The 20427-nt window shown below is 41.6% G+C and overlaps 1 protein-coding gene across 1 annotated transcript; it reads left to right on the top strand.

Annotated features, from left to right (window-relative positions):
- The first annotated feature begins 19400 nt into the window (after nucleotides 1-19400).
- LOC137580130 (uncharacterized) lies at nucleotides 19401-20375 on the top strand. The gene has a single exon (XM_068294061.1). The coding sequence runs from the start codon at nucleotides 19401-19403 to the stop codon at nucleotides 20373-20375; it is 975 nt and encodes a 324-aa protein (XP_068150162.1).
- The last annotated feature ends 52 nt before the right edge of the window (nucleotides 20376-20427 follow it).

Below are 20427 nucleotides of genomic sequence, written 5' to 3'. Positions count from 1 at the left end.
TTCTTTACAAACTTTTGAATGGTGAGATTGACTCTTCTGAGCTGTTGAGCCAAATTAACATTTCTGTTCCATCTAGAAGGACCCGCAATTACACACCGCTTATACTTCCCACTTGTACAACTAACTTTTCTCTGCATGAACCTTTTCGTATACTATGTAGTGACTACAACAGACTTTGGCACGTTATCGGTTCCGAAACATCGCTTCCGGGTATAAAAACTGCGATCTTGTCCTTCCTCGCTCGAAATTAGTTGTAATCATCTTTATTTTGACCTATCCTGTTTGCTTTTTATATGTAACCTATTATCTCATTACATTTAATATTTTCTATTTCTTTAGTTTAATTTATGTTTATATATGTAATACGCCTATGCCCTTAGGTCGGAGTGGGTAGAGGTTGTAACATTAACTTTACATAGGGTCATTCGTAACAGGCCCGGGCCTGGTGTCATATGGGCCACTTGTTCGTACTGAGCGTTGTACTTCCCATTGCTTCTCCCAATACGGCGGCAGGTCATCATCCATCTCAATTCGTTCGGTAGCAACATGTTGAAGAAACATTTTCGCTCTTACGACTACCGGTGCGAACAGCCCTAGAAGATCGAAGATTTGACCGACTTCAGATAGCAGCACTCGTCTGGTTTTTCCTTTTGTATGCTTTTGAGCCTTTCCACATAATTGATCTTTGGGTGCCCATATGATTCCCAATGTTTTCACACTTGTTTGTTTCAGTGTGTCACCGAGATTGATGTCAGCAATCGTATCTTCTTTTGCGATTTCCTTAAGAATTTGACTGCTATTCGAACACCATTTTCGTAAGTTGAAACACTTAGGCTTCAGGATTTCTAGAAGCTCTTGTCTTATTTGCAGGGCTTCTGGTAAACTGTCTGCTCCTGTGGGACAATCATCAACATAAAAGTCATTTTTTAATGCTAATGGTCCAGACGACAACTTTTCCATGTTATTACGTGCTAAATATTCCAGACACTTCGTCGCTAAATACGGGGCTGATGTGGTTCCATAAGTCACACATTTTAAACGATAAAACTTAAGTTCTTGACTTGTGTCCTCTCTCCACACAATCATCTGATTGAATTGATCGGCAGGGTTTATCCAAACTTGACGATACATTTTTTCAATATCCGCAGTGAACACATATTTGTGTGTCCTGAACCGCAGAAGAACTGAAAAGAGTTGACTCTGTACAAATGGTCCAGGATATGTAGTTCAGTGCATGATGCAAAACCACCACCTCTTAGCTTGGTGGTGGTATTTTCTGGCTTCAGTACACAGTGATGCGGTACCTGCTTTACCTGCAGGTACCTGCTTCACATGTCCAAGCTGTTTGACATAAATTTCACATACTCCTTTTTTATGTCAGGGCTCATTCGCCGCTTTAACGACATGAATCTTCTTATGGCTACTTCCCGAGATTCTCCAAGAGAAGAAGCCTGTTCAGCAAATGGAAGCTTTACAATTAGTCAATTGTCCGCCGCCGTGTGTACAATAAAATACAAATGCCTCAACTAGCATTGCGAACTTGTTGTATCTTGACCTTACAACCAAGGTTACTCGCACCCTTCTTATCTGTGGTTGACCACCCACTCCAGTTATGTGCACATGAGTCTCGTTAATTTTTAACGAAAACTTCTTTACCAGTCTCTTTGATACGAGATTTACTTGTGAGCCGCTATCCTGGAGTGCTCGAAATTCTCCTTTCCTTTCATTGATCCCTTTTACTACTATCTTGGCCGTTGCCAACAGGGTATATTTTCTGCCAATTTCATACGCAGAAGCTGCAGAAGCAGAGGGAGCACCTTGGTGCCTGTTTCTAACTGCAACGTTGTGTTATGTTTTTTATCGCATTTAAAGCATCCCCTTCAAGAACAATTTTTGCCATATGGTCCGGCTTGAAGCAATTGACACACAAATTTGTGTCTCTGCAGCCAATTAAGCCGCTCTGCTGCGGATTTGCTTTTGAACTTTCCAAATTGGAAGAGTTTTTGCTTTGCTTTTTCGCAAAAAGCACAGAAGGTACTGTTTGTCCCAGATGCTGTTGCGCATGTCTTCCTTGAGTTAAGTTTTTCAATGCTGCGATTTTCATTTCTTGGTTTCCCAATCGCCTCTAATGTTAGGAAGCGCTGTTCCACGAATGATAGGAAATCCTTTACTTCCTGCAGATCCCTTGTGTTGGAAAGAGATTGCTCATATAGTGCGTAATGCAATCTATCCAATTTTCTTGTCATATGAAACATTATGACAGCATCTGATGATTCCATATTAACGTCTACACAATTTCAGCGTTGTATTTTCTGCGGTCACAGAAGTTAGTTATATTATATCCGGCTTCGGCTGGATTTTCATTATGGATTTTCATTATGAATTTCATAATGGATTTCTTCAATTTGCGTCCATAGTTTGTCGACTACCGATTTGTAATTCATTTTTTTGTCAGGCACTATTTGTCTTAATGTCCTAGACAATGAATCCAGCAGCGCAGTTTGCTTGCGAATCAGTGTTTTGTTCATGACTCGCTCTTCCTCTCGTTGGCGAGCTTGCCTCTCTAGTTGTTTCTTTGCCAAATGGTCCTTCCAATCTTCCATCGTATTAGTAACCGCCCTCATTTTGCTAAAATAATCCGTTACAAAGTAGGCATCTTCTGTTGGCTGTTGGTGTTATTTAATTTGTCTATTAGCTCCTGATGACTTTTCTCGAAGTTCTCCCAGGAGTTCAAGTTTCTCCTCGAAATTAGATGGCTTCGTTTTCCTGGAGATAGAATCTTTTTTTCTATTCCGAATAATGACCTGAATTGCATCTCCTCTTACTGTCTGCTGCTTATAAAACTCCTCTATGTTATTATATGTTCTTATGTACTTGCCACGACAGTAAAACCAATGAAGCCAAAGTTTTTAAGGGAGTGCAACAGAGTTGAACAAAATTTATTTTATTTAATAAAATTTTTTTATGGTTTCTTTTATGGCAAAAATATAGAGTTCACCAGTGTATAGCTCGACATAAAGTTAGGTCAGCAAAATACGTCTTTATTGATAATAGCTAACCATAGCAGGAAGAAGGAAGTACTTCAGGCTATTCCAAGAGAGCACCTACTGCGAAAGGACTTTCTCGACTTTGGCAACCCACCGTGGACGTCTTCTTCTTCACCGTGGCAAACCCACCATTGAAGGAGTCGATCTCCAAGAGGCAAGTTCTGTAATATATCGCTAAGCTCTTCGATCCCGCCGGCTCGCCTGCCCCATTTATAATTCGAGCGATGATATTGCTGCAGCAAATCTGGTTAAGTGAACTTGGCAGGGATGACCTCTCCTTCTGCATCAATTTCACAAATTCCTGCAGGATTATCTAGGCTTCAGTCAACTCTGCGTCCCGCGTTGCCTAAACACCAGCAATACTTTAACTAGGTCTTTATTGTTAAATGCTGACCACATCAGATCTACCTATGACTGATAAGCCACCATATCTATAATCGGGTTACATACTTATTTTGACATACGTTTCCATTTGTTCCAGGCTACAGTCAACTCTGCATCCCGCGTTGCCTAAACACCGCGAAACTTTCTCGTGGGAGCTTTATGGCTTCTGTGACGCGTCCCAGAAAGCATACGGAGCAGCACTATATGTGCGGGTTAGTTATCGCGATCAAGAAAGCGTCCATCTATTAACGGCTAATACCGGCGAAGCTCCGGTCAAAACAGTCTCGCTGCCTCGGCTGGAGTTGTGCGGAGCGGTTTTGTCAGCAGATCTCTGGGTCGATCGCCCCTGAACTTCCAATCGCACCTTCAACTTCCCAGTTTTGGACCGACTCTACCATTGTGTTGGCTTGGCTTAATAAGCCCCCGTGCAGTTGGTCCACCTATGTGTCCAACCGAGTATTTAGCATCTCCAAGAGCACCAGTGCCCAAGGACATCCCTGCATATCTGGCATGCCGTGGAGTCCCCGCGGCCGAGTTATCGGCCAGTAGCCTTTGGTGTCATGGGCCGGACTGGCTCCTCTCCAACTCTCAAAAGTGAATTTCCGGACACTCAGCTGGAGCAACGAGTCCATTGCCACACCACGTCGACCACTCTGCTCGACGAAGTTAGTGAACGGTTCTCGGACTATGATGGGGCTTTGTGAGTCACCGCATTCATCCCACGCCTCGCTGCCAAAAGTACTTCGAAGCCTTCCACGGTCCTCAGCAATGACGAGTTGCTAACCGGCTAATGGTGCGGTATCTGCGGACCAAATTCTGTATTCCACGGATTAAGGATCTGGTGAAGTCCCACATCAAGGGGTGTAAAGTTTGCATCGCTCATCATCGACGACTACAGACTCAAATGATGGGTGATCTCCCTCGAGAGCGCATCACGGACTCCAGACCTATCACCCACATGGGCATTGACTTCGCAGGGCCCTTCGAAATCAAAAATTATACCAGGCGTGGTGTGTCTTATTAGGAAGGGTTATATCTGCGTCTTTGTGTGTTTTAGCGCGATGGCAATCCATCTCGTGGCTACCTCTTACCTCACCACAGAAAAATTTCTTGCAGCCTTTTTGCGGTTTGTCGCACGGAGACAATGTCCACAGCGCATTAATTCGATAATGGCAAAACCTTCGTAGGGGCCTCGAAGGCGCACCAGAAAACTTTTACACGTTTGAGGAACTTTCCACTCTCCTGTGTCGAATCGAGGAGTGTCTGAATTCTCGTCCAAATTCTCCCATGAGCCAGTACCCAGAGGATCTGCTGGCATTGAGTCTGAGACATTTCCTTATTGGAGGACCTCTCTTATCCATTGAGGAGCCTGAGATTCTAGTCAAGCCTATGTCCTTTATCAACCGATGGCAGCGACTGAAGGCAATCCAGCAAACCTTCTGCCGCCGTTTGAAGAATTAATGTCTTAAGAAGCTCCACAAACGGAATAAGTAGAAATCACCTGCTCGTAGACTCCAGACAGGCGACATGGTGGTCGTGTTCGAGGATAACCTCCCCTCCAACGAGTGGCGCTTAGGACGAATTGAGCGTACTCTTCCCGGGGCTGATGTCAAAGCAGCGTGTGGGTCTAATCGAAGACCTGTTTCGAAACTCATCCTTCTGCAAAACAACAGTGGACCTGAGCCCAAAAAACCATAATGGCTCCCCCGATCCTCTATGTCCCTTCCGAATGTCCTCGTCTCCGTTCATGTTATTCGTCTACTCTGAATCGACTATTCCACTTTCCCTTCCGTAATTTCTTTTCGTTTTAGTCCTTTATGCCGTCTTTCCACAGCGACATGGCCCCCACGCGTTTGCCGCACTTTAGCAGCAATCGGTCTGGTCCACACGGGATAAACTCCTACTGATGTCTCCTACCGATGGACTGCCGGGGGTCTCATTCGCTTCGGCAGTGTCAACGGTTCCTGAACCTCCGGACTGAGCGGCTTCGGGCGGTGCTTATCAATAAATACTGCCCTAATTGCTTGGCACATGAGCACTCGTCCGACGCGTGCCGGAGTCGTCACGGATGCCGTCGGTGCGGGCAGAACCATCACCCGCTGCTCCATTTGGTCGACCAAGTAACCTAGACGATGCTCCCTAGCCCGGCGTCGCAGCCAGTTCCCCTACCCCGGGCGTGAGGACCCATTTCCACAACCACGGTCCCGATCCCCTTCCGACCGCTAGGCACACTGTCCTCCCTACCTCTATCCTGAGGCCAGACATTTGGGCATACAAAAAACTACTGCAACAGCCAGGTCGCCTGTATGAAATGCGCTGGCCCACATGACACCAAGGTGTGTCAGCATGCAAGAAATCTCAATCCGGTTTGCGTCAACTGCAAAGGCAACCACATTTCGAGCTATAAACGATTTCAAATCCACCAGCAGGAGCTGGCCAAATTAAAAAAAAAACCCACCTGTTCAAAAACAAAGAAAGCAACTTCTTCAGGGGCCCTCGAGGCAATGCGACAAGCCGAATCACCACGCCTCTCTCTAACTCTACTACGAACACAAATCTGTGAAATATAAACAAAACATTAGTAAACATTAAACCTATTATTAATAAAAACAACCAAAATGAAAACACAACACGATACAAAAGCAAAAGCTACTCTACAACAATAATCAACACCACTACATAGTCCAAAAACAAAAAAACTCCCCTAAAACAAAACAACCAAAATGAAAACACAACACGATACAAAAGCAAAAGCTACTCTACAACAATAATCAACACCACTACATAGTCCAAAAACAAAAAAACTCCCCTAAAACAACGACTGTAACAGGAAACACAAACTCCTGGGCAAATGCTGCCACTACTCCTATGCTTTATGAGCATGGTTCAGCAATTAAACCAGGCCATTGGCCACCTAATGACGGTAATGCAGGATCCTAACAGAAGAAACTAAGAGTGATGCTGTCGAAATTTCCTACCTACATATATATAATATTAAAAAAAAATATATATGTATATATATCATAAATACAAAACAATTAATATAACAAAAAAGTCTCAAAATTAAAGGAATTTATAATTCAACAATGTAATACAATAATTCCAATACACCTCTTAAAATATAAAACTATAACAACACATTTTAAAACACATTAAAACTCATCTAAAATAATAACATGCAAATAATTCCGCTAATTAATACAATTCAATACAGTGCTGCAAAATCTACGTATTTTCAGCCCCGATCTACGTATCTACGTATAGAGCTCCCAAATCTACGTATTTATTTCGGCAAAATTGTCTTAAGTTTTTTATTGAGAGTCTTCGTCAAATAAAAAAGCGCTTCCCATTTAACAACGAACACATGCAAAAAATGAGGCAATTGCAGTTCTTAAATCCTGCGGTATTCTTAAACAAGAAATTAATACGCAACATACCATCGATTACACAAGCTGCATTTTCATTTCCAGGTAACTACTTTTATATAAAAAAAGCTTTCTGCTCTCTGACGTGACGGTCGTGTTTTTGCATAGCTCCTGAGTTTTTATTAATATTTATTGTTTTTTCTCAATTTTTCATTGTGCTTAGTTTGTTTACACTTCCGCTGGTGTTGTTCGCTTGACTCCCTTGTGTTTTATTTCCATGATTCGCCAAATTAATCAGTTAAAACAGTTTTTTCTTTTTCGTGATTAGTGTTCTGTGCATTTACATATTTTTTTTTTTTTTAAATTTTTTTTTTCTTTCGTCATTGCTTCTGCAGTTGCTCCCCTCATCGCTCCCATCATACCATCAGTGCTAGTGGCTTTGTTGTTCTCTCTGCTTTGTGCTTGTGCTTAGCTTCTCTCCCGCGCAATCACTTTTTTGTAGGCCGCCTCTCAAAGCTCGGCTTATAACTGTTCTTGCACTCTCTGTTGTGCTGTGCACTCTAGCTGTCTCTTTGTTTTAATTGTAATTATTGATTATTTATCAATAATTATCTTTGTGCTGTGAATTAAATTAGTCTATATATTCTTATACAGTGTGCCACTAAAGTCACCGTACTCTTGTTATATTTCCACAAATCACCAGGTAACTTGGCCAAATTTTTGCTAAATTTAAAAAACTTTGAAGTAGGCAAACAAAACAATATATTTTCTCTTAAATAATGAAAAAAAAATAGTAAGATTTATAAGTTGATGTAATATTATTAATGCAAAACAAACGAAACTTCAATATCTGCTTCAACAAAAGTCTACGTACTCTTACAAACCAATATAATCTTATTAACTATAAGGAACATTATTTTTATGAAAACTTTAAACTTAGTATCTAGTGGGATAACCCTTCATCTTAATCACCTCTTTGAGACGATTTGGCATTGACATCACCAGTTTTTCTATATAATTTGGATCCATTGCGCACCACTCTTGGTACAATGCCTCTCGCAGGAGGTTTTTGTTGGTAATATGGTGCTTCCTAATTTTTTGTTCCAGCATATTCCACACATGTTCAATCGGATTGATATCCGGGCTCTGTGGTGGCGTCTCCAAAAGGTGTGGAGTGTTGTATGCGAGGTAAAGCCTGGTGTTCATTGCCTTGTGCTTAGGGTCGTTATCCTGCTGAAAGTAGAATTCTGAACCTATTCCCAGCTTCTCAGCGCTGCTCTTTAAATTTTTTTTCAATATGTCAATGTATACATATTGGTCCATCACTCCGTCAATAAATTCCAAATTTCCGACTCCGGATGCAGCGATGCAGCCCCAAACCATAATACCACCGCCGCCGTGTTTTACGGTTTTAATCGTATTTTTTGGATTAAGGGCTTCTCCTGGTCTCCTCCATACGCGGAAACGCCCATCTGAGCCAAATATATTATACTTTGACTCATCTGAGAAAATGACCTTCCGCCAGAAGTCAATTGGTTTGTCCACATACGCTTTGGCAAACTCTAAGCGCTTTCTCCTATTTATTAAATTTACGAGTGGCTTCTTGCGAGGAGTGTAGGACCTAAAATTGTACGTTTTCATCGCTCTACGGACTGTTTCCGGGTGCACCTCCTTATCAATGTTGCGACTTAACTCTGAGGCAATCTTCACTGCGCTACAAAACGGATCTTTGTCCACCAAATGCTTAATTGTGCGCTTGTCACGATCAGAAAGTGCAGGTGGCCGGCCGGATCTTTTGTTATTTTTAATGCGCCCCTCGTATTTGAATCGCCCAATGACAGTTTGAATAGTGGATTTGCTTCTACCCATTATCTTAGCTATCTCTGCATAGGATTTCTGCTGCTTTGTGTGGAGTTCCAGGATTCTTCCACGATCATCAAGTGATAACTCTTTTCGAGGCATTTTTTCTATTAAAATCGAAAATTTTGTCCAGCTCAAGCAAAGCACGCCAACTATAATGAATTTACTTATTTCTGCACACATGTTTCAAAAATCCCCGTTATTTCTAAGAAGAACGCTGGCGCCAGACAGTTCAAGAAATTAAGAGTACGTAGACTTTTGTTGAGGCGAATATTTGAGTATGTTTACATTGGTTGTAATATTATCAAACTTAAATTAAAAATAACTAATTTTCTTTTGCAGCTTAAACGAAAAATCATTGTTTTGTTTGCCCAGTTCAAAGTTTTTTAAATTTAGCAAAAATTTGGCCAAGTTATTTGTGGAAATATAACAAGAGAACGGTGACTTTAGTGGCACACTGTATATATATAATTTTTTTTGCCTTTCTTTCGGCTTTTCAATGGCTTGTTGTCTACCTAATTGCAAACATTCTGATCGTTTTGATGATCAGTATAGAGCAATATCTTGTTGGCTCTGCGATAATCTTATTCACTTAAAATGTGCTGGCCTCAATGGCCGCGACTACGACAAATTTTCTGATTTGTCTGTGTCTAAGCCTGAGCTTGGCTTAATGCGCTGGACCTGCCCATCTTGTGCCAGCCAGCAGCTTGATTTTAGCCGCATGTATAGGGATCTTCGTTTAAAGTTTCTTTCTTTAAACAAACTGGCCAAACAGCTGTCTATCGAGTGTGACTCTAGCGTTCATTTATTGTCGCAATTCAAGTTTGTTCCACCTTCTGAGAAATTGCCCAAGAAATGTACCCTTGAGTTGCCTCGTAAGCAGTCGCCAGCTCTCTCTATTACTTCGTCTCCCATTTTACTTTCGCCTACACCATCTTCTTGTCCCTCTTTATGCTCTTCTTTTCAGATTGAAGTACTCATTACAAGCCCTGGTGTACCTCAATCTATCCCTCACGGGAACTCTGATCAATCACAGGATCATGCTGGCTCTTAATCACTGATCCCAATGCTCCTCCGCCTCCACTAACTGTAGTGCCTCATCGCAAACAATTATTTATCTCTAGGGTTGCTCCAGATAGTTCTGAGTAGTCTGTGGCAGCTTACATTGGTAATATTTGCCTGCTAAGGTTTTAATTCAAAAGTTTAAGTTTTCTAGGCCTCGCGAAATCTCCTCTTTTAAAATTATAGTACCAAATGAGTATTTCTTAAATATGGCTGAACCTAATTTTTGGCCAGAGGGCCTAGTTGTACACGAGTTTGCGCCCAATAAGCGCTCTCGTCGGTTGCCTGTCCACCTTCCTAATTTATCTTCTGCTTCAAAAAGTTTTTTGAATAACGTCGAGTCTTTGCATTCATTATCAAAATGTAAGAGGACTTCTTACCAAGCTATAATTGGATAATGAAATTCTTTCTAATAACTTTATTTTTTATAGGCTTGATCGTGTTGGTCGTCGTGGCGGTGGAGTACTCATTGCTGTCAACTCGCGTCTTTGTTTAAGTGTGGTGCCGATTGATCTCCCCTTAGGTGTTAAGTTTATTTGCGTCGAAGTTACATGTTCTAACTTTAGCCTCTTGTTCATATATTCCTCCAGCTTCCGATATCATGATCTACGTGCACCATGCTGATGCTTTACGAACTATTTTTGGTCGTCTTAAAGATCGTGATTTCCTTATAGTTTTAGGTGATTTTAACTTGCCTAATATTTCTTGGCTTGTTGATGATAATCTATCTTTCTTAATTCCTTCATCTCAACATGTTTTTCTAGATAGCCTACTTGAATGTCCACTATATCAGTTGAATTCTTTCCTTAACTCTTTTAAAAGAATCCTTGATCTTGTTTTTGTCTCTGATCACACTGTTAGTGCTGTATCACAAACACAGCCACTAGTGAAACCTGAAGATCCCTTTAACCCTACCATTGAAGTTACTATTTCTTACAATTCCGTTACTAATTCATTTAATAACATCTCAAATTCTCGTCGTAGATGTTTTCGTAAAACAAATTTCAATCTTCTTAACAGCCTTATTTTCTCTTTTGATTGGTCATTTCTTTTTGAGTGCTGCGATATAGATTGTGCAGTTAAGTTTTTCTACTCTGCTCATAATTCTCTAATTGATAAATGCGTTCCTTATGTGAATGTCTCTACCGTCTCCAGCTCGCCAGTCTGGTTCACACGTAGGTTCTCTAATCTCCGTAACATTAAATCGAGATATTTTAAAAGATTAAAAAAAACTGGTTCGCGACTTGACTATGCAAATTATTGTATAGCCAAATCTCAATTTTGTCTTTTAAATAGTCAATGCCACAACAATTATCTCGTTCGCTGTAAGGTTGAATTTTATAAGAACCCCAAAAGATTTTACAACTTTGTCAATTCCAAAAGACGCTCTAATGTACTACCTTCCACCTTCAGACTTAATGACCAGACTGCTAATAATGATTGAGATATTGCAGATCTGTTTGCTAAATTTTTTCAACTACTGTTTCGGATCCCACACCCTATCCCTTTTCAATCCCACATTTAAATTTTATATTTTTTCCTATTATTACCGAGGACTGTTTTATCTCTAGCTTGTCATCTATGACGTCTTCCTTCGTTCCCGGGCCTGATAATTTACTTAGTTGCATCCTTAAAATCTGTTCGATTTCCCTATCTAAGCCTTTATCTCGGTTATTCTACCAGATCCATTATTTCTCTTTGTGAGCATGGCTTCATGAAAGGTCGTTCGTCGCTTACCAACCTTTTAGAATTAACTACCCTTGTACATCATGGCTTCTGATGTTATTTATACTGTCTTTAGTAAGGCTTTTGATACGGTTGATCATTTTATGCTTCTCGCGAAACTTAACATCATGGATTTTTTCCCAAAACTATTGGTTTGATTAATGTCGTATCTTATTGGCAGAAACCAAAAGGTGTTTTTTCGTTCCTCGATATCTAAAACTGTTCTAGTTACGTCAGGTGTACCCCAAGGCAGTCATCTGGGCCCACTTTTATTTACATTGTTTATAAATGATTTGCCTTTGGCCTTGGCTCATTTACGCGTGCTCATGTTTGCGGATGACATCAAGATTTGTTATTCCTAAAATGATCCTTCTTTCCAACAGCACTTGCAATCAGCTCTCGATGCGTTCTGTGATTGGTTCCACGTTAATAAATTACACCTTAATGCCTCTAAGTGTTCTTTTATGACTTTCAGATTGTGTACCATCATTCAAAGTCTTAGGCGTTATGTCTGACCCTAAACTTTCATTTAATGTTCATATTTCTTCAATTGTCAATAGAGCATGCTGCCTTCTTGGCTTCATTAAACGTTGGGCCAAAGAATTTGATGATCCCTATGTAACAAAGGTTTTATACACTTCGTTAGTTCGCCCTACTCTAGAATATTGCTCGCCAGTGTGGAACCCGCAGTATGATGTTCACCAGCGTAGTATTGAATCGGTACAGAAGCAATTCATTAAGATTGCGCTACGCGGTCTAAATTGGGACCCGGGTCTTCGCCTACCTTCTTATTCTGACAGACTTCTTCTTATTAATCTTCCTTCACTATATAACCGTAGGCTTGTTTTTGGCATTCTCTTTCTACATAAACTAGTCAACGGCGAAGTCATTTCTACCAATTTACTAGATACGCTATATTTTTGTGTTCCCTCACGTCGGACCAGAAACTTTTTTCCTATTCACCTTAGTAGATGTCTGACTAACTACTCTCTTCACGAACCTTTTCGTGTTCTTTGCCAATCTTTTAACAACCTTTCTCACCTTATCTCTCTTCATCTTTCTGTCACTTCTCTTCGCGCTAAACTTTTTAATCATCTACAGCGAAACCAATGAAAATATTCTGGACTTGGATTGGCTGCAACTCATCCCTGACCACATTGGCTGTGAATCGGGGCACAGCTGGCACCTTGTGCAAATAAAACACCTCCACCGGGTCGGGGATGTTTAGTTGTGGATAAAGCTAAGCTACCTTCTTCATTTAATTACTATCTGTCTTTAGCTTAAGCTTTTTCGTCGACTGCTGTGTTAGTTGACGTAAATAAATAAATAAATAAATAAATAAATATAACCTCTAATAAACATGCATTTTCATGACAGGACTGTGCACGCGAAATTTCATTGAGCTCGACAGGGAGTGGCGTATCTTACGGAATACAGATCTGCCCTTTACTGGGGAAGATGCTAAGGAAGTAGAGATTTGGGCGTATATTGCAAATATTAAAAAAGGCGATGGTTCCCTTCTTTTTCCTTTTTTGTCAGAGTTTGCTCAAAATATTTTAACATTGCCGCATAGCAGCGCAAATGTTGAAAGAATTTTTACTGAGATAACTTTAATTAAAACGAATAAAAGGAAATGTTTATGCACAGAAACCCTAAAAGGATTATTATTCACAAAAGACCATTTAAAGCAAATATCATCTGAGCCATCGAAAGAGCACCTAAGCTATTTTAATAAAAGTATTCACTCCTAAATATTAAAAAAAATTTTAATTTTATTAATAAAAACTTATATGTTGTTCGTGGAGGGGCGAAAGGACCCAAATAATATACAAGTAGTTGGCGGGTGCCAATTTCTTCTGGATATGGTGAGCGAGTGGTGAATTAATAACGCGCGATAACTTCGGTTAAACAAAACTTATGCTTTATTAAATATTCACAGGGAGCCCGACACACACGAAATGGTTCGGGTTGAAAAAATGACAAATCGTAAAGAAAAATAATAATAATAAGGATTTCGAGCCATTGCCCAACTGGAGGACTGCGGTTGGCAGGACAGTCGTCGTCCTGGCGTGGAGCAGGGAGGATAGAGAGATCTCGGGTGCGCCTTCTGGGGAAGCGGAGCGGTCGGACGATGATCGGGAACGTGGTTGTAGCGGGGGTGCAGCACGCCCGGAGGGGGGTGATTGGCTGCGACGCCGGGCGGAGGCACGTTGTCTCGGCGGTTGGTCGGCCATGTGGAGCAGGGTACGGTGCCTTTGCCCGCATCGTCGGCAACCATGGCGAGTCCGGCACACGTCGGATGAATGCTCGTGTGCCAAGCAATTGGGACAATACTTATTGATAAGCACCGCCCGGAGCCGCTTTTCCCCCTCGGAGGTTCAGGAAGCGCTGACACTGCCGGAGTGCATAAACCCCCCGACAGACCCGGCATCGGTACCCGTTCGTCCCATGTGGAGCAGATCGTTTGCTGCGGTGGTGCGGCAGACGCGTGGGGGCCATGTCGCTACGAAGGGGCGAGCTGAACGAACTGCAACAAAAGAAATTACGTAGAGGGGAGTGGATTAGTCGATGCACGGGAACGAACAACATGCACGGAGACGAGGACATTTGGACGGAACATAGAGGGATTGGAAGTCACGATAGGGTTTTAGGCTCAGGATTCCTGCTGTCTTGCAACAGGATGAGCTTCGCTACGGGTCTTCGGATAGACCCACGCGCTGTGGTGACATCAGCCACTCGGACGAGACCGTCAGCCCCGGGCAGAGTGCGCTCAATTCGACCTAAGCGCCATTCGTTGGAGGGGAGATTATCTTCGGGCATGATCACAAGGTCGCCGGTCTGGAGGCTGCGAGTCGGTGATTTCCGTTTGTGAAGCTCCTTGAGGTACTCACTCTTCCAGCGGCGGCAGAAAGCCTGCTGGATTGCCTTCAGTCGCTGCCATCGGTTGATCAGCGACATAGGCTCAACCAGAATTTCCGGTTCCGCAATGGATAAGAGCAGTCCTCCAATCAGGAAATGTCCCGGGCTTAGGGCCTGCTGGACCTCTAGATCCTCGCTCATGGGAGAAATTGGCCTGGAGTTCAGGCACGCTTCTATCCTACTCAGGAGAGTGGAGAGTTCCTCGAACGTGTACTTGACAGTGGAAGATGACTTGTAAAACAGGGTCTTAAAACTTTTGACGCCTGCTTCAGTTGATTGCCGCTGTCGTAGCTTATTTGTATCGTAGTAAGAGGCCTCGAACAATATCGATACATCTAGTATTTTAAGTTTCGGTTATTTCAATGTATTCTCAGTTTAACAAGATACGGCCACACTCGAAAAAAGACCACGCCGACAATAAGAACATTGTAAAACATACTATTAAGAAAAAATCCAAATAAAGTTATTAAGCGTCTTAAAATATAATTAACATAGTGGTCCTTCGAGCCGGATAGCTTAAATAGCAATTAGCGATAGAAATACAGTCCATAATCAAAAACAAAACCATCTAATCAAAAATGTGGCAGTGGAGCAAACAGCAGCTTGGCCGCATTGATTCGTGGAAATCGCAAACATTACGAGATGTACATTTTGCAATCTACCTGAAATTTGTTACGGAAACATTGATAAAACGACAGCTTCGTCCGTTCAAAGGTTTAAATTATAACAGTGCTGAGAAGGCAGAACATGAGCAGACAATCTCAAAGGAACTTAGCGCAAACGCTTTATTGCGCATCTGTGAGTTTCCTGACATCGGCGTCGGTGAGAAAGAGACAAAAAATGATTTGGCGGCAAAAATGGTTGACGCCATATTATTTGTCAGCACCGGAGACTCTGATGGGTCAAATGCAATAGTTCTGGAGCAGGGACCAGTTATACTGGAACAAATTGAAAATGTGGATACAGCATACGTAGACGTCAAGCGTAAAATGTGCGAAAAGGAGACAAAGCTTATAAACAACAAACCGATATTGTCAGAGGCAGATAACAACCCAATTGCAAACTCAGAGATAGACTTAACTAGTATGCACAATGAAATACTTATAGTTCAAAGGGAACTAGAACTTCTTCAAGCGGAAGAAGCAGCACTGGTAAGTAAGAAAAATGTTCTGAAAACCAAGGTCGCACTAACAGATTGTTCTTCCCGCGTGTTCGAACGATTTGAAACATCTGTGCGAAATGAGCGAACTTCAATGTGGGTTCTTTCGCAATCTGAAGAGTGTCAGAATAACTGGATGAAACCAATAATCCGAGCATGGCAACAAGAGCCATGAACCAGATGCTGGCGCGGCAGAGCTTAAACAGTAAACACCTGGAGTTTGATGGTTCATCAGCGTTGAATTGGACACACTTTATCCAAGAGTTCAATGCTACGAGCAAACATTGCGGATTCTCCAAAGAGGAAGATGTTCAACGATTATCAAAAGCTCTAAAGGGAGTGGCTAAGGAAAAGGTTTCTTTGCTACTAATCTCTGCAGAAGATCCAGATAAAATCATATCGATCTTTGATAAAGCGTATGGTGGAGCCGAAAATATTGCACTTTGTTGATGTCAAGAGCGTGCAAAGTAAAGCCAGTCAATAATATCGACAATTTCGATGAATTCAATAACACTGTTCAAAACATAAGTTCTGCTTTGGAATACACTGATAACCGGTTAATCGACACACAACGATTACTAGCTGTGATGAACGGAAAACTGTCCGAAAACTATCTACGAGAATGGGGCGCATATCTACGAGATGCAAACGTGCGCGCTTCATTCTGTACATTTGACAAGCTAGCTGAGTGGGCACAAAGACAAGCAGATCTAATCCAAGATGTCTCATTTTTCAAAAAGGTTACATCAATTAACCAGCAGTCATCATTCGCAGGGCAATATAAATTAACCCAATCGCAACAACAGGAAATAGAGGCGGTAAACCAACCAAAGCCAAAACCAAAAGCAATTTGCTTTATTTGCAGCGAGGAAAAACACCCTCTAAGCAAGTGCAACGTATTCTTAAAAGCAGATATTAAAAAGAGATGGGATTTAGCTAATCGTAACAAAGAGTGTTACAGCTGTTTAAAATTCCATAAAAGCCAATGCAGCGAAAGACAAGTCTGCAAAATTGACAATTGTGAAAAGTTTCACAACCCATTACTGCACAAGAGACCCTTACAAGTAAATCTAGCAGCCACCACAAACGTCACAGGATGCGTATCTGATTCACCAAAATCTGCATTACTCAAAATGGTACCAATCCCAGTACACGGCGAAAAAGGCTCGAAAGAAACTGTCGCATTTTTGGATGACGGTAGTACCTCCACAATCATGGAAATGAGCTTGGCAAGAGAAGTTGGCATAAAGAGTGACGCAAAACCATTTTGTTTTACTTGGACAGGTGGTGTCTACAGATATGAGGCATACGCGGAATCGGCAACCATTAATATCAGTGGAAAAAACGGTCCGAAACATCAGCTAAATGGAGTTTGGTTAGTCAACGATCTAAAAATACCAACACAACAACTTGACTATAAGAAGCTAACAGAATTTGTACCAAAAAATATGGTAGACCACATGAAGTTGCAAGATAGGCAACCCATGGTATTGATAGGACAACGCCATGCTAAATTAATTACCGCACGAGCCGTTATAGATGGCAATGAGCATCGGCCAATGTTATCTAAAACCAAATTAGGCAGGGTAGTACATGGACCAGCACAAACCAATCTACAAGCATCACATTTTACTTGCTGTCAAATAGAAGATGTATGTCTACAACAAATGATTAAGCAACAATTCAGTATTGAAAACTTCGTTGCCTGTACAATAAAGATCGACAAAACACGGTCTGTGGATGAGCGGTTACCAATAGCAAAGGCCGAAAGCTCAATTAACCAAAAGGGTAACTTCTACGAGATTGGATTGCCATGGAAATCGGATGACATAAAACTACCGGAGAGCAAGTCAATGGCTTTTCAACGACTCAAATGTCTTGAGCGAAAGCTTTTGAGAGACAAGGATACCGCAGAAGCATATAAGAACGAAATAACAAAACTTTTGGACAAAGGTTACGCCGTCCAATAAACAGACATTAACGTTCTCAACTCTCCAAAACTGTGGTTTTTACCACAGTTTGCTGTTATTAACCCAAATAAGCCCGGCATGGTTCGACTTATGTTCGTCACTGCGGCTTCTTGCAACGGTACGTCCCTCAATAGCAACCTGCTTACTGGCCCAGACTGGTCAACGTCTATAATAGGAATTTTGATACGATTTCGGCTACATGCGGTAGCAGTCGTAGCAGACATTCGCGAAATGCTCAATCAGGTGAGCATTACAGAATGTGATACTGCAGCACAATGTTTCTTATAGAGATCTTGACCAAAATAGAGAGCTATCAATATTTCAAATGAAAGCAATGTTGTTTGGAACTACTTGCTCACCATTTCTGGCTCAATTTGTTAAAAATTACAATGCTAGCAAATTTAAAGATGAACAACCCGACGCAGTAAAAGCTATATTGGAAAATCATTACGTAGATGATAATCTCGATTCCAAACCTAGTGCGTATGAAGTCATCAACATCATTAAAGCAATCACGAAAATACACTCAAAGGCTGGATTTGAATTGTGTCAATTTATATCAAACAGCGACGAAGTGCGGCAATACATTCCCAAAACTCTCAGAGCGAACAAGTCTACAGCAATGATAGGGGAAAAAATGGACGTACAACAAAAGGTGCTAGGAGTATTATGGGACGCAAAAGGCGACTTCTTCACGTACTCCACTACGGTAATGCATAAAGTTACAGATGATCTGCTTTCTGGCAAAGTTACACCAACAAAGAAAGGAAGGAATGTATTGTCAGTAGTTAATTCGCTATATGACCCATTGGGACTCATGACACCAGTCACAATTAAAGGACGAATCCTTATGCGAGATGTATGGGAGTCTGGAATAGGCTGGGATGACTAAATCAAGGGAGATCTAATAAACAAATGGCGAAATTGGATAAAGGCATTAATATCAATTGAGGGCACCAAAATTCCAATGTTATAGCTCTAATCTGAACAATGCCGATCGTGTTGAAATGCACATATTTAATGACGCAAGCCACGAACTACACATCAATATAGATCAACGTTACTTTTGGACTTATTCACGTACGGTTCTTACCTGGATTAACAGCGATAAACGTATGGACGTTTTTGTCGCAAATCGAATATGTGAGATTTGTGAAAAATCGGTAAGATCAGAGTGGCGCTGGCTATCAACAAATGAAAACATCGCTGACGTCATAACCCGTGACAACATATCAGAGCATAAACTTCATTGGTGTTTGACGGGACCCGAATTTCTTCAAAGACCCGAATCCACGTGGGATCTTCAAAAACCCATTATAGAAGAATTCGACCAAACGAGGGTCGTATGGTACTTCAAGAGATGGAACATCCAATGGATATACTCATACAAAGAATTTCCGGACACAATAAATTGATTCGCAGTACTGCCTGGATTGGGAGATACATAAATAACTTAACGAAACGGTTAAAAGGTAATCGAAAATTGAATGAGTTAAGTGTCGGCGAAATCGAATGGGCGGAAACTGTATGGTGGAAGGTTGTACAGCAATAACTATTTCAGGACGATCTAATCAGCTTAAAAACCGGAAAGCCTTCTTCAAAATTGAGGTTGTCAAAAGATTGTGTACGCCTGGATGACAATGGCATAATGCGAGTGGATAGCAGAATAGAACGTGCAAAAGAGGTATCGACATATACCAAAAGCCCAGTTGTTCTCGATGGCAAACATATCTTTACTCGGATGCTGATCAATAAAATACATGTCGACGCACAACGTTTCGGAACACAGGTAGTAGTACATCAGTTCAGGAAGGCATACTGGATGCCAAAATTAAATAGGATCATCAGAACGACGATCAATGTTTGTGTTTGATGTAAACGCAAAAAGGCAAAACCACAAACACCAAAAATGGGATTTCTACCCGAAGAAAGGTTTCTCACCCACAAAAAGCCATTTACAGCAACAGGCGTCGATTACTTCGGTCCATTTTACACCAAAGCAGAAAGAGGAACTAGAGCCTCAAAACACCTCCGCAAGCGGTACGGAGTAATATTTACATGCCTGACTACCAGAGCAATCAACGTGGAGATAGCCCACTCCCTAGACACCGATTTCTGCATAATGGCAGCTCGAAGAATGATGGCTCGACGTGGACCTATACAAATCATCTGGTCAGATAATGGCACAAATTTTCGCGGAGCAGCACGAGAGTTACAAGAGGCCCTGGAAGACCTGGATGAGTGTGCCGTGAAAGAGTATATGGCAAGTATTAAAATAATTTGGAATTTCATTCCAGCAAATGCACCAAATTGCGGAGGCTGCTGGGAGCGACTAGTAGGCTTTTTTAAACGGGCAATTGAAGCAGTTTTAACAGTAAACGCAAATCCAAGCGATGACACGTTGCAAACCATTTTTATGGAGGCAGAATATCTGGTCAAGAGCAGACCATATATACTGGAATCTGATGACCCCGACGACGAACTTGGTCTGTGCCCAAACGATATTTGTATCCCGCAAAACTGCATACTCCATGGACCAGGCAACTTTACTTCCAATACGATGGAAAAACGAGCTTGGAGAATCTCGCAGTACCAGATAGACTCTTTTTGGAAACGTTTCATTAAAGAATATCTTCCCACACTTATACATCGGGAGAAATGGCATAAAGATATGCCAAACTTGGAGGTCGACGACATAGTTGTTATGAAAGACAACACCCCGCGTGGCGAATGGCCGCTCGGTCGAGTTATGAAAGTTTTTCCAGGTGAAGATGGAGTTGTACGCGTAGTCGTATTGAAGACAGCTAAAAACACGTGTCGTCGCCCGGTCAACCGTCTATGCAAAAAAGGAGTCAAGCCCTACGATGAGAAGGATCGTGCTTAAAAAAGCGATTCCGCACTAGGGGCCGCTATGTCGTAGCTTATTTGTATCGTAG

The sequence above is a fragment of the Drosophila tropicalis genome, unplaced genomic scaffold, assembly GCF_018151085.1.
Source record: "Drosophila tropicalis isolate 14030-0801.00 unplaced genomic scaffold, ASM1815108v1 contig_806, whole genome shotgun sequence".
NCBI lineage: Eukaryota > Metazoa > Arthropoda > Insecta > Diptera > Drosophilidae > Drosophila > Drosophila tropicalis.
The sequence above is the reverse complement of the archived record's forward strand: the minus strand, read 5'-3'. Positions and strand labels throughout refer to the sequence as shown.

Coding starts and splice junctions, on each gene's coding strand:
- LOC137580130 (XM_068294061.1), top strand. CDS start 19,401: ATGGGATTTCTACCCGAAGAAAGGTTTCTCACCCACAAAAAGCCATTT.